This window comes from Paramormyrops kingsleyae, chromosome 9 (genome assembly GCF_048594095.1).
Source record: "Paramormyrops kingsleyae isolate MSU_618 chromosome 9, PKINGS_0.4, whole genome shotgun sequence".
Taxonomy (NCBI): Eukaryota; Metazoa; Chordata; class Actinopteri; order Osteoglossiformes; family Mormyridae; genus Paramormyrops; species Paramormyrops kingsleyae.
This window is the reverse complement of record NC_132805.1, coordinates 32,347,430-32,368,864: the sequence shown is the minus strand read 5'-3', so window position 1 is coordinate 32,368,864 and position 21,435 is coordinate 32,347,430. Positions and strand designations below refer to the sequence as shown.

The following is a 21,435-nucleotide window of genomic DNA, read 5'->3' as shown; positions in this document are numbered from 1 at the left end:
GGGGGGAGGTAAGGGCTTGAGATCTGTATTACAGTTGAAATGAATCAACCCGTTAAACTGGCGAGGGCGAGAGCAGCGTTTGACTGCGCGAATCGCCGCCGCATGTGGAGCCGCTCGCCCCCTCCCCATCCCGGAGCGGATCCCTCCATCATTTGAGTCATTTCTGACAAACCTTTCCCCGCACCCTGTCCATTACATAAAACCCTGTCCGGCCTTTGCTGCACGCATTACCTTCTTATTAATGGTCTCTTCACTGAAGCTTTGCTGTGTGCGTGGTTTTAGCTTTCATTTAAAAATAACACATTAAAACGCAATAGGATACATACAGATAGGACGTACGCATGTATTTAATATTTCCTGACTGCTTCTCATTCGGGATTTTTTTCAATTACGATGCAAGTTTTCAAGTTTCATTTATCTGCAAACCCACCGGCTTAAATTTATTACATCGTTCGTCTGTCTGCTAGTATGCCATACAACAACCGGCATAAATGGTTAGATTTGTTTATGAGATATTTATGTAAAGATCTGTGTAAATTTATCCGTTTGTTTCCGTCTCTGATCTTTCTGGTCGTGCTCTAATATGTATTTTTTTACCCAGCCGGTTCCAGTGGCCGCAAACAGCTTTTTTGGGATTCATGTGCTTTTCCGGTTTTATCGTGTGAAAAAAGGAGTCCAAATTCTGCAGAGGAGAGAGCGAGGCGGGAGAGAGCGAGTGAGAGAGCGAGGCGGCCCGACAGTGCGGGGACAGGATGGCCATGACGGCGAAGAGCGCTCGGCCCGCCACCCGGTGGGAGGCCCAGAGAAAAATACCCGATCTGGGTCCGGTGCCGTCGTTTGTCCGGGGTCCTTGATGTTCAGTGTATGCTGTGCATATTGCTCGTGCTTGTACAGTGTTTTGGCACATGGTGCTGGCCTGACGTTTCCTTAACGTTGAAATGCATTGCGCGCGCACGCACACACACGCGTGCACACGCACAGGCGCAAGCAATGATGCACACCCAACTCCACGTACATAGCAGATACACATTCAAGTGGCGACTCTCGGGCACACTCTCTCTCTCTTTGGAGGTAACTGAAGAAGTTAGCGCTGCTGTATTTCACAGCACGGGACTGTTACGGTGAAAGCGGACTCGTAGTCCAGGTCGTCTTTCTCCCAAATCACATGCCAGGCACTGTGGATTACCGTGAAGGCCATGTCCTCGAAATACAACCCCAACCTATTGACTTAACCATCAATATCCAGCGATACCTCTGTGCTGTTCTGCTGTGTACTTGGGTTTCTACCGTTTTCTACATTCATAAAGTGCAACCAGCTTCCTATAGGTACGTGTTAGCAACCAAAGAATGCATCTGTTACCTTCTTTGTTTATTTTTTGCAAACAACCATGGCGTATGTAAACAAATGCCTTGGGAAGTGAATGATATCTGGCGTAGGGGACGTTCTGTGGTTAAAGGAATGTTTGTTTCTTCTTTTTGGGGTGGAGGGGTGACAGTTTAAGTGACATGAAATGCTGTTTTCCCGTTTGTGGCTTCCGTGGTGACAGAGATGGGGGTCGGGGTCCCTCCGCCGTCGCTGACCTGGTGCTGTGCCGCGTGCTGAGCGTCAGGTGCCTCGGACAGACGCGGGACGGGACCCCCGCCAGAGCACACGCTGGCCACGCCTCCTGTTCTCTGGCCCTGGGAGATGCCCAGCACTCTCTGGATCACAGAGGCCCACACGCCGCGTCTGAAATGTCAGCACAGCCACAGCCCTGCTTGTTTCTGTGCATAATACAACCATTTAAATTCATGCTTTTAAAGAGAGTTACAGCACACGGCTAATGCTCATGCTAACCCTTTATGTTTTTCTCAGACAAACTAATTTACCCATCCATCTTTCAGTCGTTTATCCCGGATAGCGTTCTTCGATGGGGGGGATCTTGGAGCCTACCCCAGTGCACAAGGCGGGGCGGCATCCTGGAGTGGATGCCAGTCCGTCAAAGGGCACGTGTCCACAGTGCCAGCGTAACCGACGTGCCCTTGCGTCGTGTAAATTGAATGCACCATAGCTCAGGATTCCCAGTAGTTTACAATAGTTTATTCTGATAATGGATGAACACTGTAATCACCCAGTTGTTCTGGAACTGGTATTTTCAGCAGTTATGATGCGCTTGCGCGGGCGATTCAAACTGAGAACGTTTTCTTAAAGGCAACTGCACAAGCGTTTTAAAGTTACAGGACACTAAACCAAAATGCGCACATATATGCACGACTGGCACGATCATCCGTGTTACACAGAGACAGCGATTAGCCTAAATGCACGTCTTTCGATGTGGGATGGAAACTGGAGTACTTCAGGAAAAGTCACGTGACACGAAGAGGACGGGTGGACTGAGCGCGTGCGGAGTGTTGGCGGGTGGGGCGAAGGCGGGTGGGGTGGGTCGTGTCAGCCACACTGGTGCCAGCTGACTGCAGTGCCCACACAGCTCATGTATTGCCTGGTTTGTTGTCGCTGTTGCTCTTGTTGTAATCTGATATGTGATCCGATTGAAATGGCTATTGTCCTCCATGGGTGTAGCCATTACCCTGGCCATTCACGCCGGACCAGCTAGCCCGAGGGTTGAGCTGTGCTTAAGAGGTGCCCTAGGGGAAAATGCTGATACCTGGCCCTCTGCACGGTTGGCCCTTAGCGACACCGAGGACTACCGTATCGAATGGCCTGCCTTTTTTCGCGGGGTGCCCACGTTTCAGTGAAGCTTGGCTCTGTGATGCGGGGAGGGGGGCGGGGGTGTATTCCGGTGCTTGCCATGTGGTTCCCGGTGGGGTGGGCCGGGGCGAGCCATCGTGGGTGGGTGGACCAGAGACCAAAGCGCTTGCGAGGGCAAAATGGAGTGACTGATGCGAACGGCCGTTTCAAATCGAATTACGCAGCAGCGCTCGAAGAATCTGTCACGTGACGTCTTGTGTAACATGCCTTTGAGCTTCAGGCCTGGAACAGCCCTCACTGCACGGCAAACAGCCCGAGCCAAAAGGCTGTATGCATAGCAGAGATTGCCACTAGTTTACATTTGTTTAGCTGTAAATATATCTAGCAGATCTTTAGGGTAATTACCATCCTCAAAGGTACAGTGACCCACCCTAGGACTTGAACCTATGCCCTTCTGTTTACTGATACGTACAGGTCTTCAGCCGCTTGACTTTCTGCCAATCACATGCTGTCAGTCCGGGCATTGGGGGGGTTGGGGGTGCTGTGTTAGGTTTGCGAGTATTGTGGCTTGTGCTTGTGACTGCCCCTCCCACGAAACTTTTTTTGGTTCTCGTTTTTTTTCTTCCATGAATGAATGTCATTAATTTATTTATCTGTCACTTTTATCCAAAGTGACTTAGAGGAGAGGGAAGGGTTACAGTTTACATGTGTTTCCTGGGAAACGCTGAGCGCCAGGATTTCTTACCTCTACTTCTTAGAGGGAAGCAAAACAGAGAGGAAGGGGGTAGAACGACCGTGGGTCACAAGATGGAAAAGCCCGTGCCGGGGCTCCGGGGTTTCCCAGCATCCTTTGGGTGCGAGGGCATCTCTGAGAAGCTGGGGATGTGGAGTTGAGGTGTGCGACCTCCCTTGTCTGCACAGGGTGGCCCAGGCCTTGGGGCCACACGGCTGCCCGCTCATGTGCCCGCCACGGATGGTTCTGTTCCTCAGGTTACCACTATAGCAGGCTTTATGACTGAGGATTCCCGGTTAATTTTGGTAAATATGAATTTACTGGTGCAATTCAGGGCATGTCGCCCAGGGTCGAAACTGTGAAGCCCCTTCCCCCTTGGGCCTGGAACCCATGGGAGTGACGGGATAAAAATAGCATTGGAACTATTCTGTTGGTGCTGTTGTTTCCTTGTCGCTAACTTTAGCATTTATCTCTCTCGCTTCTGCTGTACTAACAAACAAAGGAGAGCCGCCAGCGAATGGTCACGCCTGGCTACGAAGGGTTTATGAGGCGTTGCTCCTCTCCACCAGTGCTTTCCGAATTTCCTGGCTGCCGTTCGACTTATTCGGGCCTGGCCTGGGGACCAGGCATCCTCGACTTTATCTGCCAACGCATGTAAGTTGCAGGGGGTTGTATTTCCGCGTACAGGGACTGCATGGTGAAGCACCCTGTATTTGGCTTGGTTTTGTCGTTATCCTTGTGTCTGAGGATTTTGTTTCCGCGGCCCACGCATAGCTGTGGTACTTTAACCCTAATCTGTTTTTAGGCGATGCTCGGCAAAATAACCAAAAGCCGGCAACAAAAGAATGAAACAAAAGGATCGACTCATGAAAGTGTAATTTGAGGGTACGAAACTGCATTGCACAGACGCAGGTCTCTGTTACCCGATTGCATCGCATTTGATGCGTGCATGTTTTTAGTGGCAGAGTATTTTTATCTCTCCTTTCATAATTCTGGGAAAATCTTCCACACTGTTAATACTTAGAGGTCTTGAGCACGCTGTAATCTGCAACTGCTGTGTTGCATAAAATGCGCTTGTTTGGCACATTTGGAAATCCTGCATGCGCTGTTTGTTAAGAAGACAAGAACGGGGGGGGGGCAGGAGAGGAAAGAGTTTCCCAAGTGAGAGTTTCTCTGTCCGTCACGCCCTGGCTGGGAATCGCCTGCATTTTGCGTCAGCAAGGACGGCAAGTCTGTCCGTCCCGAATGTCTGCCGGATCCATGGGAATGTTGGAGGACAATTAACTGGAGGAGAATCCCGCGATATTACTCAACATTTTTAGCAAGAACAGGCAAAGGCTGGTCAGCAGAAATAATAGGTATTCAAGCTATTTAAAGTAAGAAAAAAAACTGGCGTGAAAAACTGGCCTGAGAGCCACATCTCGGTGTTATAGAAATATCTCAGTGTCCTGCGGGACTTTTCTGATTCTTTGTTTTTTTTTTATTTCCAGTTAGGCTGAGAATAAAGACTCATTTAAATTTATATTTCGTTTATGCAGAGGTATTTCTCGTAAAATATAGAAAGAGACTGTGATACATATCTTTTCTTCTTGTGTTGTGTAGAATTCCTCTTGGTTCCAGAATAAGAAAAAAAACAAGTTACGTGTACTGTCTCTGAATTGAGCAAAGTGTGTGTGTGTGGACTGGCATTTTGTCCAGGGTACCCCCTGCCTTGTGCCCTGTACAGCCTGGGAGAGGCTCCAGGCGGAGCCTGACCCTGCAGTGGGTAAGCAGTTATGGAAGAAGGATGGATGGGTGGGTAACAGTATCTGGCAGTTTTATTGGCTTCATTTCCTGAGGACACCAGGCAGGCTGAAAGGGTAAAGAAAGTGGAGGTTTTAGAAGATTCAACGGCTGAGTAGTAAGAGGCCACCGAAGTCACTCAGAAACAAGAGGAACCCTTATCAGTGGGCCTCTCATCCCACTGCATTTCCTGTTCCTGTCAGTGGGCCTCTGATCTCTGCACATTTTTAGTCAGTGGGCCCCTCATCTCACTGCATTTCTTGTTTCCTGTCAGTGGGCCTCTGATCTCTGTGCGTTTTCAGTTAGCGGGCCTCTCATCCCACTGCATTTCCTGTTTCCTGTCAATGGGCCTCTCATCTTTGTGCATTTGCTGTCAGTGGGCCTCTCATCTCACTGCATTTCCTGTTTCCTGTCAGCAGGCCTCTCATCTTTGTGAATTTCCTTTTTCCTGTCATCAGGCGTCAGATCTTTGTGCATTTCCTGTTTCCTTCAATGGACCTCTCATCTTTGTCCATTTCCTGTCAGCAGGCCTCTCCTTTCTATCCATTTCCTGTCAGCTGGCCTCTCATCTCTATGCATTTTCTGTCAGCTGGACTGTCATCTCTGTGTATTCCCTGTTTTGGTCAGTTGATTTGTGCCCGTTGGGCGGTATCTCTGATGGGGTATGGTTGCTATGGCAATGTTGTTTGATCAATAAGGAGGCTGAAGATTCCCATGGGGGAATCCTGCAGTCAGTTGGGTCTGGAGGTGGGAATGAAGGGTATTCCCTTTGAAGGGGGTGGTGGGGTCTTTAGGTATCTCTTGCAGTCTTAGTTTAGTTTACATTAATCCCTGAGATTTAGGATGCCATTCTGTATGTGACTTGTTCTTCCCGGGTCATTTTTATGCCTCCTTGGTACAGGGAACATTGGGGGTGATGACTGGTACCAGGAGGGTCCTGGAACAGCGAAACAGAGATGGGATGGGGGGCCGGCCCCCAGGGGACACCCACACCTGCTCCGGTCACAGATTAATGACCACATGGTAGAGGAGGGAGTGGAGGGAGGGGAATGATAACAGGGAGCGAGCCCCCTCCCCGTGCCTCCTCGCCGAGTCTGCACGCCTCCTCAACCCAAAATACCACTTGTTGTTTCCAGCCTCACAGTGCCGCTTCTGCCCTGGTCAGAAGCCATAATTAAACCCCATTTTCTGTCCCGGAATTACAGAGCTGGAGCCTGTTTTAGCTTGGCTTTAAGCTGTTTTGGGGGGAGGAAGTTGTAGTGAATCGATACCCCCTCCTCCAGAACGGACACACTAGTGTTCCACGGTCAGATAAGCATTGGTGTCACGCCCCAGGTCGCCCGACACTCACAGAAACTAGATCGTTCTTCCGGGAGGAGGGCGGAAGGCGGACTGGGAGGAAGTATGAGCAGGGGGGCAGAGGGGCAGAGGGGCAGGGGGGCAGAGGGTGTCCTGTTTGCCAGCCTCAGAAATGGGCGAAAGGAGGGAAGACAGGTGTCATGACCCCGGGACGGCTACATTTGCAGAGAGAGGAGCGGATTTGATCCGAGAGCAGAGTGTGTTCCCGGCAGTCTGGCTTTCTCTGTACGTCGGGGTAACCAGCCTTTCACCTGCAGTGTATATTTTTAATTCCAGCAGCACAGGGCCTCGTCTCTGACTTATTTATTTTTTCCCAAGCCGTGTCGATGGGGAGGGAAGGCTTCTTGGGTGGGGATGCGCAGCTGCGCTCCTGAGGCTGTGGGGTGTGTAATCATTCGGAGGTATCCCATGAGCCCTTGCGTAATCATTCGGAGGTATCCCATGAGCCATTGCACCAGACGCCTCCAGTGAGTTTCAGCCTCTTAGAAAAACCCTCTTCTTCCTCCGCCGGATGGCGTTGATGTAGACTCCAGTTAGCTTTTAGCCTCTCTTGGGGCTCCCTGGGCTTTTTATGTGCCTTGAATAGCCCTCAGCATGTATTATTTAAATTATTTTAAGTAATCTTGCTTGCTTATCTGTTTCTCTGGCGCTCTGAGACTTCCTTACCCAAGATGGTCTCGGGAAGTCCCCTGCGTTTGAGCCCGATGTACCCACAAGGATATCGACCTGTCATTCTGATGTTACCCGTTCTCTCATCGGACCAGCTTCACAGAACCACAGAGGGTTCTGAAACGTCACCTTTCCTCGAACCCCTGGCCAGCCCCCGGCCTGGCACACCAGGGAGGTGCTGAGCGTAGGGGTGGTGTTTGCCGCCACTCAAATTTTAATTGGCCTCCTGAGATTGGGCCCCCCCTGTTGGCCAGATATAGTCAGTAGCCCCGCTTCCATGTGCTGATCCGTATCCGAGGGTGGCGCGCCTGGGCGTCCGCTTCCATGTGCTGATCCGTATCCGAGGGTGGCGCTCCTGGGTGTCCGCTTCCATGTGCTGATCCGTATCCGAGGGTGGCGCGCCTGGGCGCCCGCTTCCATGTGCTGATCCGTATCCGAGGGTGGCGCGCCTGGGCGCCCGCTTCCATGTGCTGATCCGTATCCGAGGGTGGCGCTTCTGGGCGCCCGCTTCCATGTGCTGATCCGTATCCGAGGGTGGCGCTCCTGGGCGCCCGCTTCCATGTGCTGATCCGTATCCGAGGGTGGCGCGCCTGGGCGTCCGCTTCCATGTGCTGATCCGTATTCGAGGGTGGCGCTCCTGGGCGCCCGCTTCCATGTGCTGATCAGTATCCGAGGGTGGCGCTCCTGGGCGTCCGCTTCCAAGTGCTGATCCGTATCCGAGGGTGGCGCTCCTGGGCGTCCGCTTCCAAGTGCTGACCCGTTTCCGAGGGTGGCGCGCCTGGGCGTCCGCTTCCATGTGCTGATCCGTATCCGAGGGTGGCGCTCCTGGGCACCCGCTTCCATGTGCTGATCCATATCCGAGGGTGGCGCTCCTGGGCACCCGCTTCCATGTGCTGATCCGTATCCGAGGGTGGCGCTCCTGGGCGTCCGCTTCCATGTGCTGATCCGTATCCGAGGGTGGCGCTCCTGGGCGTCCGCCTCACACTGCTTTTGACTTTTTTTCTTATTTTTGACGCCCATCCCGCACTGTTTGGGGGCACTTGTGACATTATTTGAATATGGAATATTAATCTAATTCAGCATGTTTACCCATTCATTAGGTTTCAGATAGAGCTTGATTCATTCCTGTGTGGTGGGGGGGGGGTGCTTTCAGGATTTTGTTATTTTAGTTCTGAGGCAGATAGAAGGTGTGGAGGGGGCTTTGGCGATGTACATGGGACAGGTGGTGTCATTCTCAGATAGCCTGCTGGGTAGCTGCCCCCCTCCCAAGGCCTCCGTATTCAGTGGCTGCTGATATATCGGGGGGCAGGGGCATGCATGGTTGCCCTCGCATTGCCTGTTCGCTTTGCAATACTCTCCTGCGATGGGAGCTGCCCCAGTGGCATGCAGCTGCGGTACGTGAGGAGAAGCCGCCCACCATCTCAGGTTCCCTCCCCCTTCTGCGTTGGTGCTCAGCTAAAACCGCCACATTTTACTACATGCCACCCAAAGGTCCCTCAATATTAAGGTCTGCCCTCCAGCCATGGAGCCCCCCCTTTCCGGGCAGTTGCGGGCCTGCACTGTCCACCTTCTGTTAGTGTTGTAGGCCCCCCTCTGTCATTGAGGCTGGGGGGGGGGGGGCAGGGCAGATTGTGGCGGGGTCGAGCCCGAGCTGGAGACCACACCTCTCCCCTGTGCTTCTGGAACGCTGCGGCGTGTCCCTGGACTGTGCCCTCCTGTCATGGGGGGGGGGGGGGGCCAGGGAGGGGTGTTTTGTACGTAGCAGCAGCCTCTATCACTCAGCAGATGGCCTCTGAGGTGTGCCGTCTACGCCTCAAGCGCAGGTGTGTGTGGAAAGGCGTGCTTGCTAACTCTGAGCAGGGGCGGGGAGGGGGGAGGCTCCCCACGGGGCGATAATTTGAGCTCATCGACGTTACACCCCCACCCCCCGCCACTCTCTGACGTCACACACTGTCTGTTTTTATCCCCTTGTGCGGTCAGGTGACGGGACGTGTTGTAAGAGGTCCGTCGCCCTCCAGTGCATGGCTGCTGAGGAAGCGAGCCGTTTGCCGCTTCTGCGTTAAGCGACGCCCCCGTGGTTGTTGGCGGGTGCCGTTTGGGGCTCCCCAGGACAGGCAGTGGTGCCGTTTGGGGCTCCCCAGGACAGGCGGTGGTGCCGTTTGGGGCTCCCCAGGACAGGCGGTGGTGCCGTTTGGGGCTTCCCAGGACAGGCGGTGGTGCCGTTTGGGGCTCCCTCACGACAGGCGGTGGTGCCGTTTGGGGCTCCCCAGGACAGGCGGTGGTGCCGTTTGGGGCTCCCCAGGACAGGCGGTGGTGCCGTTTGGGGCTCCCCAGGACAGGCATGGATGCTGTTCCTTTCAGGGCGAAGCCGCTGACGTGTGGGGTGTGTGATCCGCCTGCATGTAACGTGGAGATAATTAGATGTCACTAACTAAACTTCACCTCCCTTATTCTTCACCTGCCCCCATCGATTCTGTATTGTCGTTAATTTATTCTCCATGCTCTTCCGGGGTGGGCCACTGCGGGCCCCCAGTGCTGCCGGTGAATAAACGAACTGGTTATTTATTCAGGGTCCTTTAAGGAACTCACCCAGCCAAGAAACCAGTGGGCGGGGCTTATCGTCAGCTAGTAGGTGGAGTATTTGGATTGTCTCCCCTCAAAGCTGCAAGCGGGTCTCTGACTGATGGGCCCCGGGCTCCTGTTACTCCCCGGAGACGAACTTGACTATGCAGTTTGAGTTCTGGGCGGTGAGTCGGGAGGCGAACCGTGAAAAGCCAGATCCTGTTTGCTGGGTGTCTCTCTGCGGCCGTGAAAATGAAAACCAGGGGAGGAAAGTGTGTCAGTGGTCACATGAAACGTGGTGATGGTGATCAGCCTGAGGTTAGTGTCGGGGATTCAGGTGAACTGGGGGCCTCGCTGTCCCATTTCAGGTAGCGACACCGCTAGTTTCCGCGTCACTGCTGGGACCTCGCGGCGGACACTGTCCTCCAGGTCCCGACGAGTGGGAGCCCAAAAACGGAAAGGGGCACTTCCTGGGGAGCGGTGTCACGCGGCTGTCTGACTCACTCTGGTGCCGGCTGCTTCTTCGGATTCGCCGCGGCTGCCTCCCCGAATTCCAGACCCCCTTTGCCCGCTTAGCAGTGTCGGGAAGCTGGTTTGGACCAGGGAAGTGTCTTTTCTTTTCACTCCCAGACATTTTTTTTTGTCAGAAAAAGGCGGGCAGAACAGGGCCCTTAGGACCCCTGTGAAGGGCCCTCAGCGCGGGGCTAGCAGACCCGCAGTCCCTTTGCCCAGTGTAGCGGCCAAGTCTTGGCGGTGAAAACGCGGTCAGAGCCTCTTTCAGGTTTTTGTGACGGTTCAGCAGGGCCACTGTTAAACCTTTTAGAAAGAATGGGGTCTTGGGGCCATAGTTTTAATTAGACAACCTGTAAGCATGTGGACGTGGAACCGGATATCATCCCCAAAGTTAACTGTGATGGAGACCGCAGGACAGCGGGGAAGATGGCTCAGCTGCTACTGGAAGCTAAGAAAAGCTGTGTGCTACTTACAGCAGGGCCAGACCAGAAGGTGCTGGAAGCTCACATCACCCCTGCGGGGGGGGGGGGGGGGGGCTGGGGTTCCAGATGCACCCAGGGGCAGGGACACGGGAAAAGGATCCCTTCAGGCGATGAAATGGTGTCACACGGTGCTCGTAATGCAGTGAGGCTCACAGGTTTGGTGGGAATTCTGGGTAATTTTGCCTGTCTGCGGGCAGTGCCACGAGCTCTGAATGGCTCCGGGGTGACAGTCGATATCTACTCCTCTCATTAGCTTGCGAGCGTTTTTCCCGCCTTCCCCGGCCAATCTGACGGTGGGTTTCAGTCAAGACTCAAGCTGGGGTCGCTGAGAATAATTAGGTAGCCCCCCCCCGGTCCATGGGAACATACAGCCAGGCAGGACAAATGGCTGTCTAAGGTGTTACGACACTGACAGACAAAAAAAAAAAAAAAAAAAAAAAAAGCAACTATACCGTTAACGTAAAACTCAACGTGAGATTCGAGTCACCTCAGCCGGTCAGACGGACAATGCTCTCTGGGAGAAAGTGTCCTTGTTTCCCCCTCTTGTAAAAGTGTGTGGGGGGGGGCACGGAGTGGCCTTAATGCTTGACTCTCCCAGGGTGTGACCTACATCAAGAGTAGGGCCGTTTCATCGCAGGGGGGGGGAGGGGGTACGTTGTTGGCGGTATGGTGCGTATGTGAGGCAGAGGGGTTCAGCTGTGAGTAAACGGACTGCTGTGGAGTGCAATGGAGCCCTTTTAAATGGGGTGGGGTACTTTTACCATGAGTGTAGTCTGCTGTCCTGGGGGGGTCCAGTGTTTGGTGTGTGTCCTGTGAAACCGCTGTGGTCATTGACCATTTTGAACTTGTCTTCCCACCAGCAGATGCTGCGCAGTGGCTTTGGCTGCGTCCTCGGCCCCCTCCTGCGGGGGCCGCGTTTACTTTTAAAGGAGGTGTGTTAAAAAAAATAAATGAAAAGGTTTGTCACTTTATTCCCCCATCTGAAGCTGAACAGCCGAGATCAAGGCTTGCTGCTTGGCTGGAGTTCGCCTTTTAAGGAAGCAGCGAGCCAGGGTTCTGGCTCCGGAACGTTCTGGCAGATTCTGAACCCCTCCCCCCTACCCCTGACCGCTTCCCTGTGCCCGCATCTGCTGCCACGGCTCTCCATGCGCGATTCGCTGAGAAGCTTTGTTTCCCCCTGCTGTTATGGGTCAGTCTGTCAACCCCCGGCCAGACCCGCCCCCAAGCACGACATGGGGCGTGGCTTAGAGCTTTGGCCCCGCCCCATGCCTCTAAGTACAGTGCTTCACCTGCAAGAAATCGCTAAAATTTCCTGGCCCCTGGAAGCAGTGTTAGAAGCAGGAAAAGGGGTTTAGTTCTTCTCGTAGATGAGAATGGGTCGGAACTCTAGCTCAGTGTTTTAATGGCATATTTGTGGGTATAACCTTAATGTGCCATCCCAACCCATTCTATCCCCATCCATGACTTGCCACCTGTTTCGTTTTCCTTTGTGTTGCTCCTCACATGTTTCATTTTCATCCCTTTCTGCTGTTTTAAATCCATCTCCGCTCCTCTGTCCAAATAAAGTCCCCGTTCCCTCCCTCCTTCTGCAAGTCACCTGCTTCTTACTCTGTAAGTCAAGGGAGCAGAACAGAGCAGCGCTGCTCCCAGCATCCTTTGCGGCAGGTCACATGTTCGGCGATCTCATATGCGATGAAGGGGGTTGGCTCCTTGATAGCGAAGCTCCTCACAGAGAAGGCATCTTGGCTGAGGCGCTGGGGGAGGGGGTATTCGTGGGAAGGGGTGCGAGGTGGCCGCCAGAGACTTCACAGATGTGCAGCATGCAGCCGGGGGAGGGGGTGGCAGTGTGGTATAAATAGCCGGCGCCACCCGGGGGACAGAAACGGCAGACGCGCCCGTACAGCGTCGCTGTGTGTTGCTCTGCAGCTTCCCGCAGAAAGCTCTCGGTGCGCTGATGTAAATTATGTCCTACATTTTCCTTAGCACTGCCAACTGTAGCAGAGGGGGGGCGCTCCGACACGAGACAGGCCAATCGCATGGGTATCCTAGTTAACACATTCCCATGCTGCCCTAACACCGGAATTAGCTCCTGTTATGGACAGCAGTATAGTAACCAGTTAACTAGGTATTTTGTGTGGAAATGGGAAGGGGGTATTGAGATCTCACAGAGCATGTTTCTGAGGGACTGCATTTACCTGTAATAATTTGTCAGTTGGTGAAATGGTTAATGGTAATTAAGATTGCTGTTTGTTTAAGGTGACGGTGAGGATTTGAAGCTTGCGGTGTATGGGCAGTCTGGATTTGGGTCAGACTGTGGTCCCAGGTTCAAGAAACCACAGAAATGGGGCTAGTCAATGTCATTAACCAGCTTTGGTGTTAACTAACCCCTGCGTTAACTATACCCAGCATTCAGAGTCTTGTACTTATTCAAAGGGAAAAGAAATGAAAATGTTCGGAGATCACGAGGCTCTGTTACTCATTCTGTTATAGACCATCCTGGAATGTGCAGGGGCATGACAGTCTGCTATCTGGCTGTTAACTGGCTAGATCTCATGGATGAGATACCAGAGGATACAAGGGATTGCTGAACCCTTAGAACATTATACTCACTTCTTTAAGAACATAATGGAGTGTAATACTCAGTACAAACATTGGCATGAATATTTGGAACAAATTCGGGGGAAGAAACTTTTTGTAAGGTTTGCGGAGCAAACACATAAATATATTACTGTTTGTCCCACATCTTTGCATCAGGATGTAGTACCATCAAACGGCCTAGAGAGCACATGAGGAGGAGGAGATGTCTGATTAATTAGAGCGAGCGACAGCAGGGTTACCGGAACTCTCTGGAACGGATCCGTGTGTCTCTAAGGTCAGCCGTGTTGAAGTTTTTCAAGGCGGGACGGATCGTTGTGATGGAAGGTGTGAGATCTGAGCGTCTCGCTCGCTCCTGCTCCTCTGCCTGACGTGAGCACAGAGGCACGGGCACACACACCCCGCCTCGTTATCCGTGCCCGAGCCCGTGCCAGTGTGTGCCCCACAAACTCAGGCGCTCCGCTCCAAGCTGTCGGCTTCATTTGGGTCCCCCGGGGAACAAAACGTTTCCCCCCGGCGTGAAACGCTCCCTCCTGTTTTGACGTCTGCTTAGGTGAAGAGAATATCTCACCCCTCCCCATCCCTCCCCCCCCCCCGCAGCACTCACCCCCACGGCGACGAAGGTACGCCATGTACCCGACAAGAGGCTCATTTGCATTCCGCTCTCCTCCTTTGCTGTGCAGCACTAAGGGGGGGGGGGGGGGGGAACAGTGGGTCGGTCGGGAGAACCTGGCAGGGCAGCCGCGTCGATGGCAGACATGGCGAGAGCGCCACTCGGAGACTGGTGAAGACACCCCGCTGTGTTTTACTGGGTCACTGGAAGCTAGAGTAATTAGCATGCCGGCCTGGGAGCATAGCGGCGTCAAGACGATGCTTTTTTAAATACAGTTGGTACGATTAGTCATCGCCCCAGCCTTCACTCTCCGTCTGCAGCTGAAACAACAATCTGTTTCCTGCACCCTGTCCTGAAAGGCGTACCGATGGGTAACGCACTAAACTGCGTTCTGAGTTTTCTGTCTTCTCCATTGTGGCACGGTTTCCAAGCCATTTGCACGGCATGGGTGGGACCATGAACTGGGCTCATCTATCCATCCATCCAATCAGAGACTGGATTGACAGACAGACACACACATACACACACACACACACACACACACACACACCTTTATACACTCCACCACATTAAGAATATTTCGTAAAACTATTACTTTTTTTGCACAACTGTTGCCCGTGGCCGTTCTCTATAGCTCTGGTGTTTGGGGGGAAAAGGGTAGATAACCGTTTCACAGTGGAGGCACAGCAGTCACTGGAGAGCAGGTTGCAGTGACCCAGTGCCCTCGCAGAGGTGTTCCCCTGCCCTGCTGTGATGAGAATCTGACCCGTATACACGGAAGGGTCGTCACTCCTGGTATGAATGCAGATTGGCTGTCAGTGGATTGTGCCATAGAGCCCAAAACCTCTTTTTCTCACCTCTTACCCCAGTCCCCCCAAGACAGGAGGACAGTAACATCTGCTGGGAGATGAAAATACTGGCAATAGCAAACAGGGAGGCAAGGCCAGAAAGCACACATGCTCTCAGCTCTGGTCTTCTGGGTCTAATGTCACAGTGAAAGCCTGGACCCTCAACCCCAGGTCCCCCACCGCCCGCTTTGCCAAAGTCTTCCTCAGCCCTACTGGCAAAATTCAGCTGCTGCTGCTCCATCAGGCTGGGCCGCTCCTTAGCTGACAGGCATCGGGTCACATAAAGTGTCTTTTTAATGGTCCATCAAAGGTTTGTCAGGCACTGACGGGGTAGCCAGACTGGAGGCCCTGTAAAGGAGCAACCATTACAAGGAGTCTTTACTGAAGGACCGGTACAAGTTTTTATTGAAGGACTGTGGAGGGTTAGTGAAGGACCTCTACCAGTTTATACTGAAGGATCGTGGTGGATTAGTGAAGAACCTCTGTGAGTTTCTACTGAAAGACTGCAGTAGGTTAGTGAAGTGAAAGATCTCTATGAATTTATACTGAAGTACCACAGTGGGTTAGTGAAGGACCTCTAGAAGTTTGTACTGAAGGACCATGGTGGATTAGTGAAGCATCTCGATGAGTTTATACTGAAGCACTGTGGTGGGTTGGTGAAGGACCTCTGTGAGTTTGTATTGAAGGATCACAGTGGGTTAGTGAAGGACCTTTACAAATTTCTACTGAAAGACCGCCGTGGATTAATGAAGGACCTTTTGAAGTTTGTGTTGAAGCACAGTGGTATATCCTCGATGAAGGACTGCAGTGAGTTTTCAGTGAGAAGTTCTGACTGTCTGCTAGTGTTTTGTACTGAATGAGGTGACAGCCTTGCTGGATGACTGATATTGAGGAGGTCTCGTGGGTGTGTGACACCCTGATGTGCTGAAGACACCGGGCTCATGACTCTGTCACATGTCTCGTCGGCCCGTGGGACTGCGCACCTCCCCGGGTTCCCCCTGACCTCCCACCCTGGCGCCGCTGCACTTCGTCTTGCTGTTTTTTTTCCCTCTGATCGATTCCTTTCTTAATGTCTGGCCATCCATGAATTATGCATTGCCACACGCCCTCCACTCCAGACACGTGCGGCGGATGCACCGGATGGTCGAGGCGGGAATGACTGGAAAACACTCTGAGCTCCGAACACTGGGGAAGCACCGTGGAGGGGGGGCACCCCTGATGCTCTTCGCCTCTCCCTGATTGCAGTGGTTCAAAGGGAGTTTCACGGCGAAGAAGCTCATTAACCACTGTCAGGCCCCTTGTCCCTCCTCTTGCCCCCTATTAGGGTCAGGATGCCGCCATGTGGATGCTGTGTGGCATCTGACTGTAGATCGGGCCAGATCTCGCAGGGATTCCTCTTTTCTCCATTCTTTTTCGGCCATTAAGATCCTTCCTCACGTCGTTTTCCAGTGGCATCGATTATTTGTCTCGAGTTTATTGGCGGCTTTCACTGACATACTGTGGTTTCGTCGCTCCACCTGAAAACAGGTGCGGTACACTACGACATCAGGTGGCCTTGCTTGAAAACAAACCTCTGACTGTGTGCCAGACCATGTGGGTTGATTGTGAAGCACTTTTCCCTGGTGGAACTGGAATACTGTGGTTGTATTGATGCTCAAAAGGCCTGGTATGCACCACTTAGTGTTGCATCCTTTCCATTGGCTCTGATAAACCACGCCTAGGAAGGGGTGGGGCATGATCTCTCTTAAAGGGACAGGAGCCTTGATTTTTCAGTTCAAACTTCTGCAGCAGAAAGGGCCTTGTGTCCTGGGTGTTGCAGCAGTCCCTGGACTTGTGGTACCGAGGGTGTGTGTTTGGATATGAGGCAAAGTTGAAATTGGAGAAGTTACCCAGAGGGCAGGGAGGGAATCCTATTAACAGCCCACTGAGCTAGCCAATAGAAAGGGGCATGAAGCAGAGAACGCAGAGGAACAGCACTGTACGCGATTAATGAGCCGCGTGGAAATTTATGCAAGGTTGTCATGTATAAAATTAAGGCGACGCTTCAAAAACTTTTTTGTGAAAAAACGCTATTACTTGTTTTCACTTTTTAAACATTTCCTTACCTTTTTTTACTCCCGTGGCACAGTTGGCCGAAAATGACGGGTGTCAGGTCAGCATTCGCACAAGCGGCCCGTGCGGGGTTTGTGATTGTGATGGATCGCGCACGTTTGTACACCCCACGAGCTCTGTTCTGTCCAACCTGGGGGAAGTTCACTTCCTCCGTGCTGCACTGACACTCAACAGGCCTTTGATTTATAAGCCGGTCATTTTTATTGCGTCTTTTGACTCAGGATCAAGTATCATGACATAAATCATTTGACCAAGTGTCACATGTCCTACTCTTTTCCTTGCTGAGAAATTTATGTAACCGACACTTGAACTGTATAAATTTTATTGGAATGTTTGAATACCTTTATTTTAGTTTTTCTTCATTCTTCCCTTTGGGTCATTTCTGGATTTGCGTTCATGGCCGGCCAAGTTGTGCAGGCCGCTCTGATATGCGGCCGTGCAGGTTTACTCTCTCAGGCGCATTGCAAGTCAGCTGGGCCTAGATATGAACCAGCAGCATAACCCAGTTAGCCACTGGGAACCAGACAAACCAGAATAAGATGCCCGGGCACCAGCTGGCTGATATAACCTGGCCAGGATGCTGAAAGTTAGTTCGGTCTCTGCTGAAGTCATCGACACAATGGCTGTAAGTTAAGTATTGACCCACAAAAAAAGCACAAACAGACTTGTTTTTAGGTTTACTAATAGTGTGTGAAATTTGCCGTAATGTCAGTTATCACTTGAAGCAATATCAAGGAGAGGAGTTTGAGTGCTGCTCTCTGTGAGTATTGCATGCCTGAAGTGAAATTAGGCTTCTGCGTTGATGCTTCAGATGAGGCGGGCATTGAGTGGACATGGCCGGGGGGCAGGTGGTCTGCGTGAAAGAGGCCGAATTAGGTGGACCTCCCCTCATCTGCGGAGTAGTGAAGCAAACTCATTAATGATGTTTTTCCTAATGCGTTCAAGCTTAGGGACATCACTCATAACTAGACATGGACTTCCGATGTGACTCAAACCCACCTTCCCCCCCCCCGGTCAGAACATGTCCATTATGACTGGTATTTGTCATTGCTGACACGTGAGAAAACACCCCGCAGAATCTTTCAAACACAAACAGACTGACCCCTACACGCATATATGCAACTAGACTGACATTTATACTTTGTGCAATTATTCGGATATATGTAGTACTTAACACATATTAACTGTGGCATCAGAAGGATCCATATCCATGTTGTGTACACCGTGAAATGTGCAGGACGGTTCTGTGGGCTTCTGCGTTATTCTATATCTTTGTGTTAAACGACAAAATTCTCTTTTACAGATTAGTGATATATTGTCTGGTTGTGTCGTATTGATCCATTTCGGTCTTGAGTCTTGCCACAATTCCCAGCGACTATCCTAGTTTCAACCAATGTCCGGCCCCCATTGGTCTGACAGGGCCGGTCGGTCCTGTAAGGGATATAGGTGGCTGCCTAGGATGCCACCATCTGAGTGGGGGGGCTGACTTGCCAGCCTCATTCACTTTGCCTCAGACAGGGGGCGCTGGTGGTGAAGTTCGCTCAGGGCACCACATCAGCCAGGACCGGTACTGTACCTCCGAAGGTTAAAGATGTCAGCAGTGAAATGCAAAGTGTTGAACCTTAGGAGACTCTGCTGCTGCTGGAGCCACTTCAGGCGCCGAATGGGAAGCGTCCGGGTCGGACTCCAATCCGATGGGCGAGGAAGGAGGCCTCTAGACACGAGAAGAGGCAGTTCCGAGTCCCTTGGGTGCGACTCGCTGGATACATGCTCTGGATGTGTCCGGGTTGCTGAGGGATGGGGGAGGATGGGATGGCCACTCACCCATGGTCTCCATTGCGACGAAGAGCAACCGAATCTATAGTACCAAGAAGTCAAGAAGTAAACTGCAGCTTTGGCGTTTTCTTGTAGGTGGGATCTGGCCTTTAATTTTCAGTGGGATTTATCACTGCTGGTGTTGTGTAGTGAGGCCATTCTTCTGTTCCTTTCCATTGCTGTCGCCGCCCTGTAGGCCGGTTTCGACAGCGTGTGTCACGGTCCTTCTTCTGAACAGGAAGGGAGGCTTCTGTAGCTCTCCCCATTCACCCCAGATTTCAGTAAAATCCAGATCTCCTGAGCTCTCTAAACACAGCCAAACATTTCTCCATGTAGAAGTTTTGTGAAAGACGCCAGAATTAATTAAATGATTATTTTATTTAAAAATCTAGTTTAACCGAACATCAAAGAGAATGAAACATTTTATTCTCGTTCCACTTCTTGTTACTAACCTCCGCAGAGAAAAAAGTTTGTTTTCTTTAATTCCTTTTACCTGCATGAAAGAATCTTAAATCTTAAATTATTACGAATATGTCCTTATACTCTGGCTTTTTCCTGTTGCTGCCAATGGCTCTTTTTTTTTTTTAATCAAGCTGAGTACTGATTGGCTGCCTCTCTTTGATTGACAGGAAAAGAAGCCCATCAGCATCCAGGGATTCAAACCAAAAATACGACCAAAGGGAGGAGAGGGGGGACCACTCGCAGTATGCCCCGGCGGACGGCGGGATGCCCAGATCGCCGTCTGACTACGGGGACCGGGACCCCCACCGGGGACCACGGGGCTCGTGGCCATACGAGGATGCCGAGGACGGCCGCTTGGAGTACCAGGAGCGGCGGGGACGGTGGCAGGACTACCCGCCGGAGGAGGAGGTAGACAGGCCACACGGCGAGCGGGAGGAAGAGTACCAGGCACGTTACCGTAGTGACCCCAACCTGGCACGCTACCCGGTAAAGCCGCAGCCGTACGAGGAGCAGATGCGCATGCATGCTGAGGTGTCACGGGCACGGCACGAGCGTCGTCATAGCGACGTGTCACTGGCCTACACCGAAATGGACGAGCCGTCGGGCCGGCTGCACCCGGCTGAGAGAACGCGCTCGTATTCGGTGGAGAGGACGTCCCCTGTGCCTGGGCGCCACAGCCCGCCCACACCCCACCGGAGCCCTGTTCTGGGGGAGGGCCGGCGGGGGCAGGGGGGCCCCGCTCGCCGGCCCCCACCACAGCACCACCACCTGGACCCCGGCTCCGCCATGCGGAAGAGCAAGCGGGAGAAGATGGAGAGCATGCTCCGCAATGACTCGCTGAGTTCCGACCAGTCCGAGTCAGTGCGGCCGCCACCGCCCCGGCCCCACAAGGCCAAGCGGGGCGGCAAGATGCGGCAGCTGTCCTTTAGCAGCTCGGAGGAGGAGCTGGCCACCACGCCGGAGTACACCAGCTGCGAGGACGTGGAGATTGAGAGCGAATCAGTGAGCGAGAAAGGTACGAAAGCCCTGTGTCCCCCCGCCGCTAATCTCAGCGAGTATAGGTTTCTGCAAGCTGGAGTAGTGGGCATGTCAAAAGGTTTATGGGCGTGTTGAAATGTTTGTGGGTGTGTCGAAAGGTTTGCAGGCGTGTTGAAATGTTTGTGGGCGTGTTGAACGCTTTGTAGGCGTGTCAAAAGGTCTGTGGGTGTGTTGAAAGGTGGGCGTGTTGACAGGAATAGATACCAAGTGGGTGGAACCACATATGTAGTTGCACTTATTGGACATATGGCAGTAATACAGATGTCTGTTAATAGTCGTTGCCTGACCTATATGTCTGGGCTTCCTGAAATAATGTTTATTTTCGGCCAATAGAAATGACCTTTCGACATGCCCACCTTTTGATATGACCCGCCCACCTTTTGATATGACCCGCCCACCTTTCGATATAACCCGCCCACCTTTCGATATGACCCGCCCACCTTTCGATATAACCCGCCCACCTTTCCATACACCCACTACTCCATCCTGCAGAGATGTCTCAATCTGAGAGCCAATTGAACCTGCATGTGTTGTCTGTAAGACAAACCCTGCAGGCAAACACCTCCCTTGATGTGAATTAAAGCAGCTTTGTTTCAGTTGCGTCTAGTAATTAAAATATCATTAATCCAATTTAATAACTAAAATGTCTTCGATCCAGATTTGGTGTTTTGAGTTGCATACTTCTGTCTGCGATAATATAGTGTGTGTATGTTTGCCCATAGATCAGGGGTGTCAGGCTCACGAGTGTCAGGACAGACCGGATTCGCTTCCAGCCAGGCTCTTAACTAATTAATGAATGAAGCTTTTCACTTTGATTGAGCTGTGGATTGATCAAATTGCATAGTTAAATAAAGTTAAGGCTCCGTAAAATGTCCTTCAGTAGAACCTATTTTGTGTTTTCTGAAAATGCTTTATAATGAAGAAATTAAAGGTAAGGGAGTTTTTTTTATTTATTTTGTGAATAGTACTACAGTAATGTTTTTCTTATAATTGACTTTCCTTATTCGAATTAAGTAATTAAAAAGGCTACAAATAATTAACCAAATTAAGTTCAATACTGATTTATTCAGGTTTGTTTGAATTCCACGAAGAATCAGATAATGGAAGCTTATCTCATTAAGAACACAGCCCCTGTCCCTCATTACAGATTTAACACCTTTGAA

At 51.8% G+C, this 21,435-nt stretch overlaps 1 protein-coding gene across 7 annotated transcripts in view; it reads left to right on the top strand.

The window, feature by feature from the left end:
* The window catches only part of rims2a (regulating synaptic membrane exocytosis 2a), a 158,263-nt gene that overhangs the window by 48,702 nt on the left and 88,126 nt on the right, over positions 1-21,435 (top strand). For all 7 annotated transcript variants that reach the window (XM_072716797.1, XM_023811005.2, XM_023811039.2 and 4 more), the window contains one exon: positions 19,402-20,249. In XM_072716797.1, the coding sequence (XP_072572898.1) occupies positions 19,402-20,249 (848 nt within the window). The remainder of the gene's footprint in view (positions 1-19,401; positions 20,250-21,435) is intronic.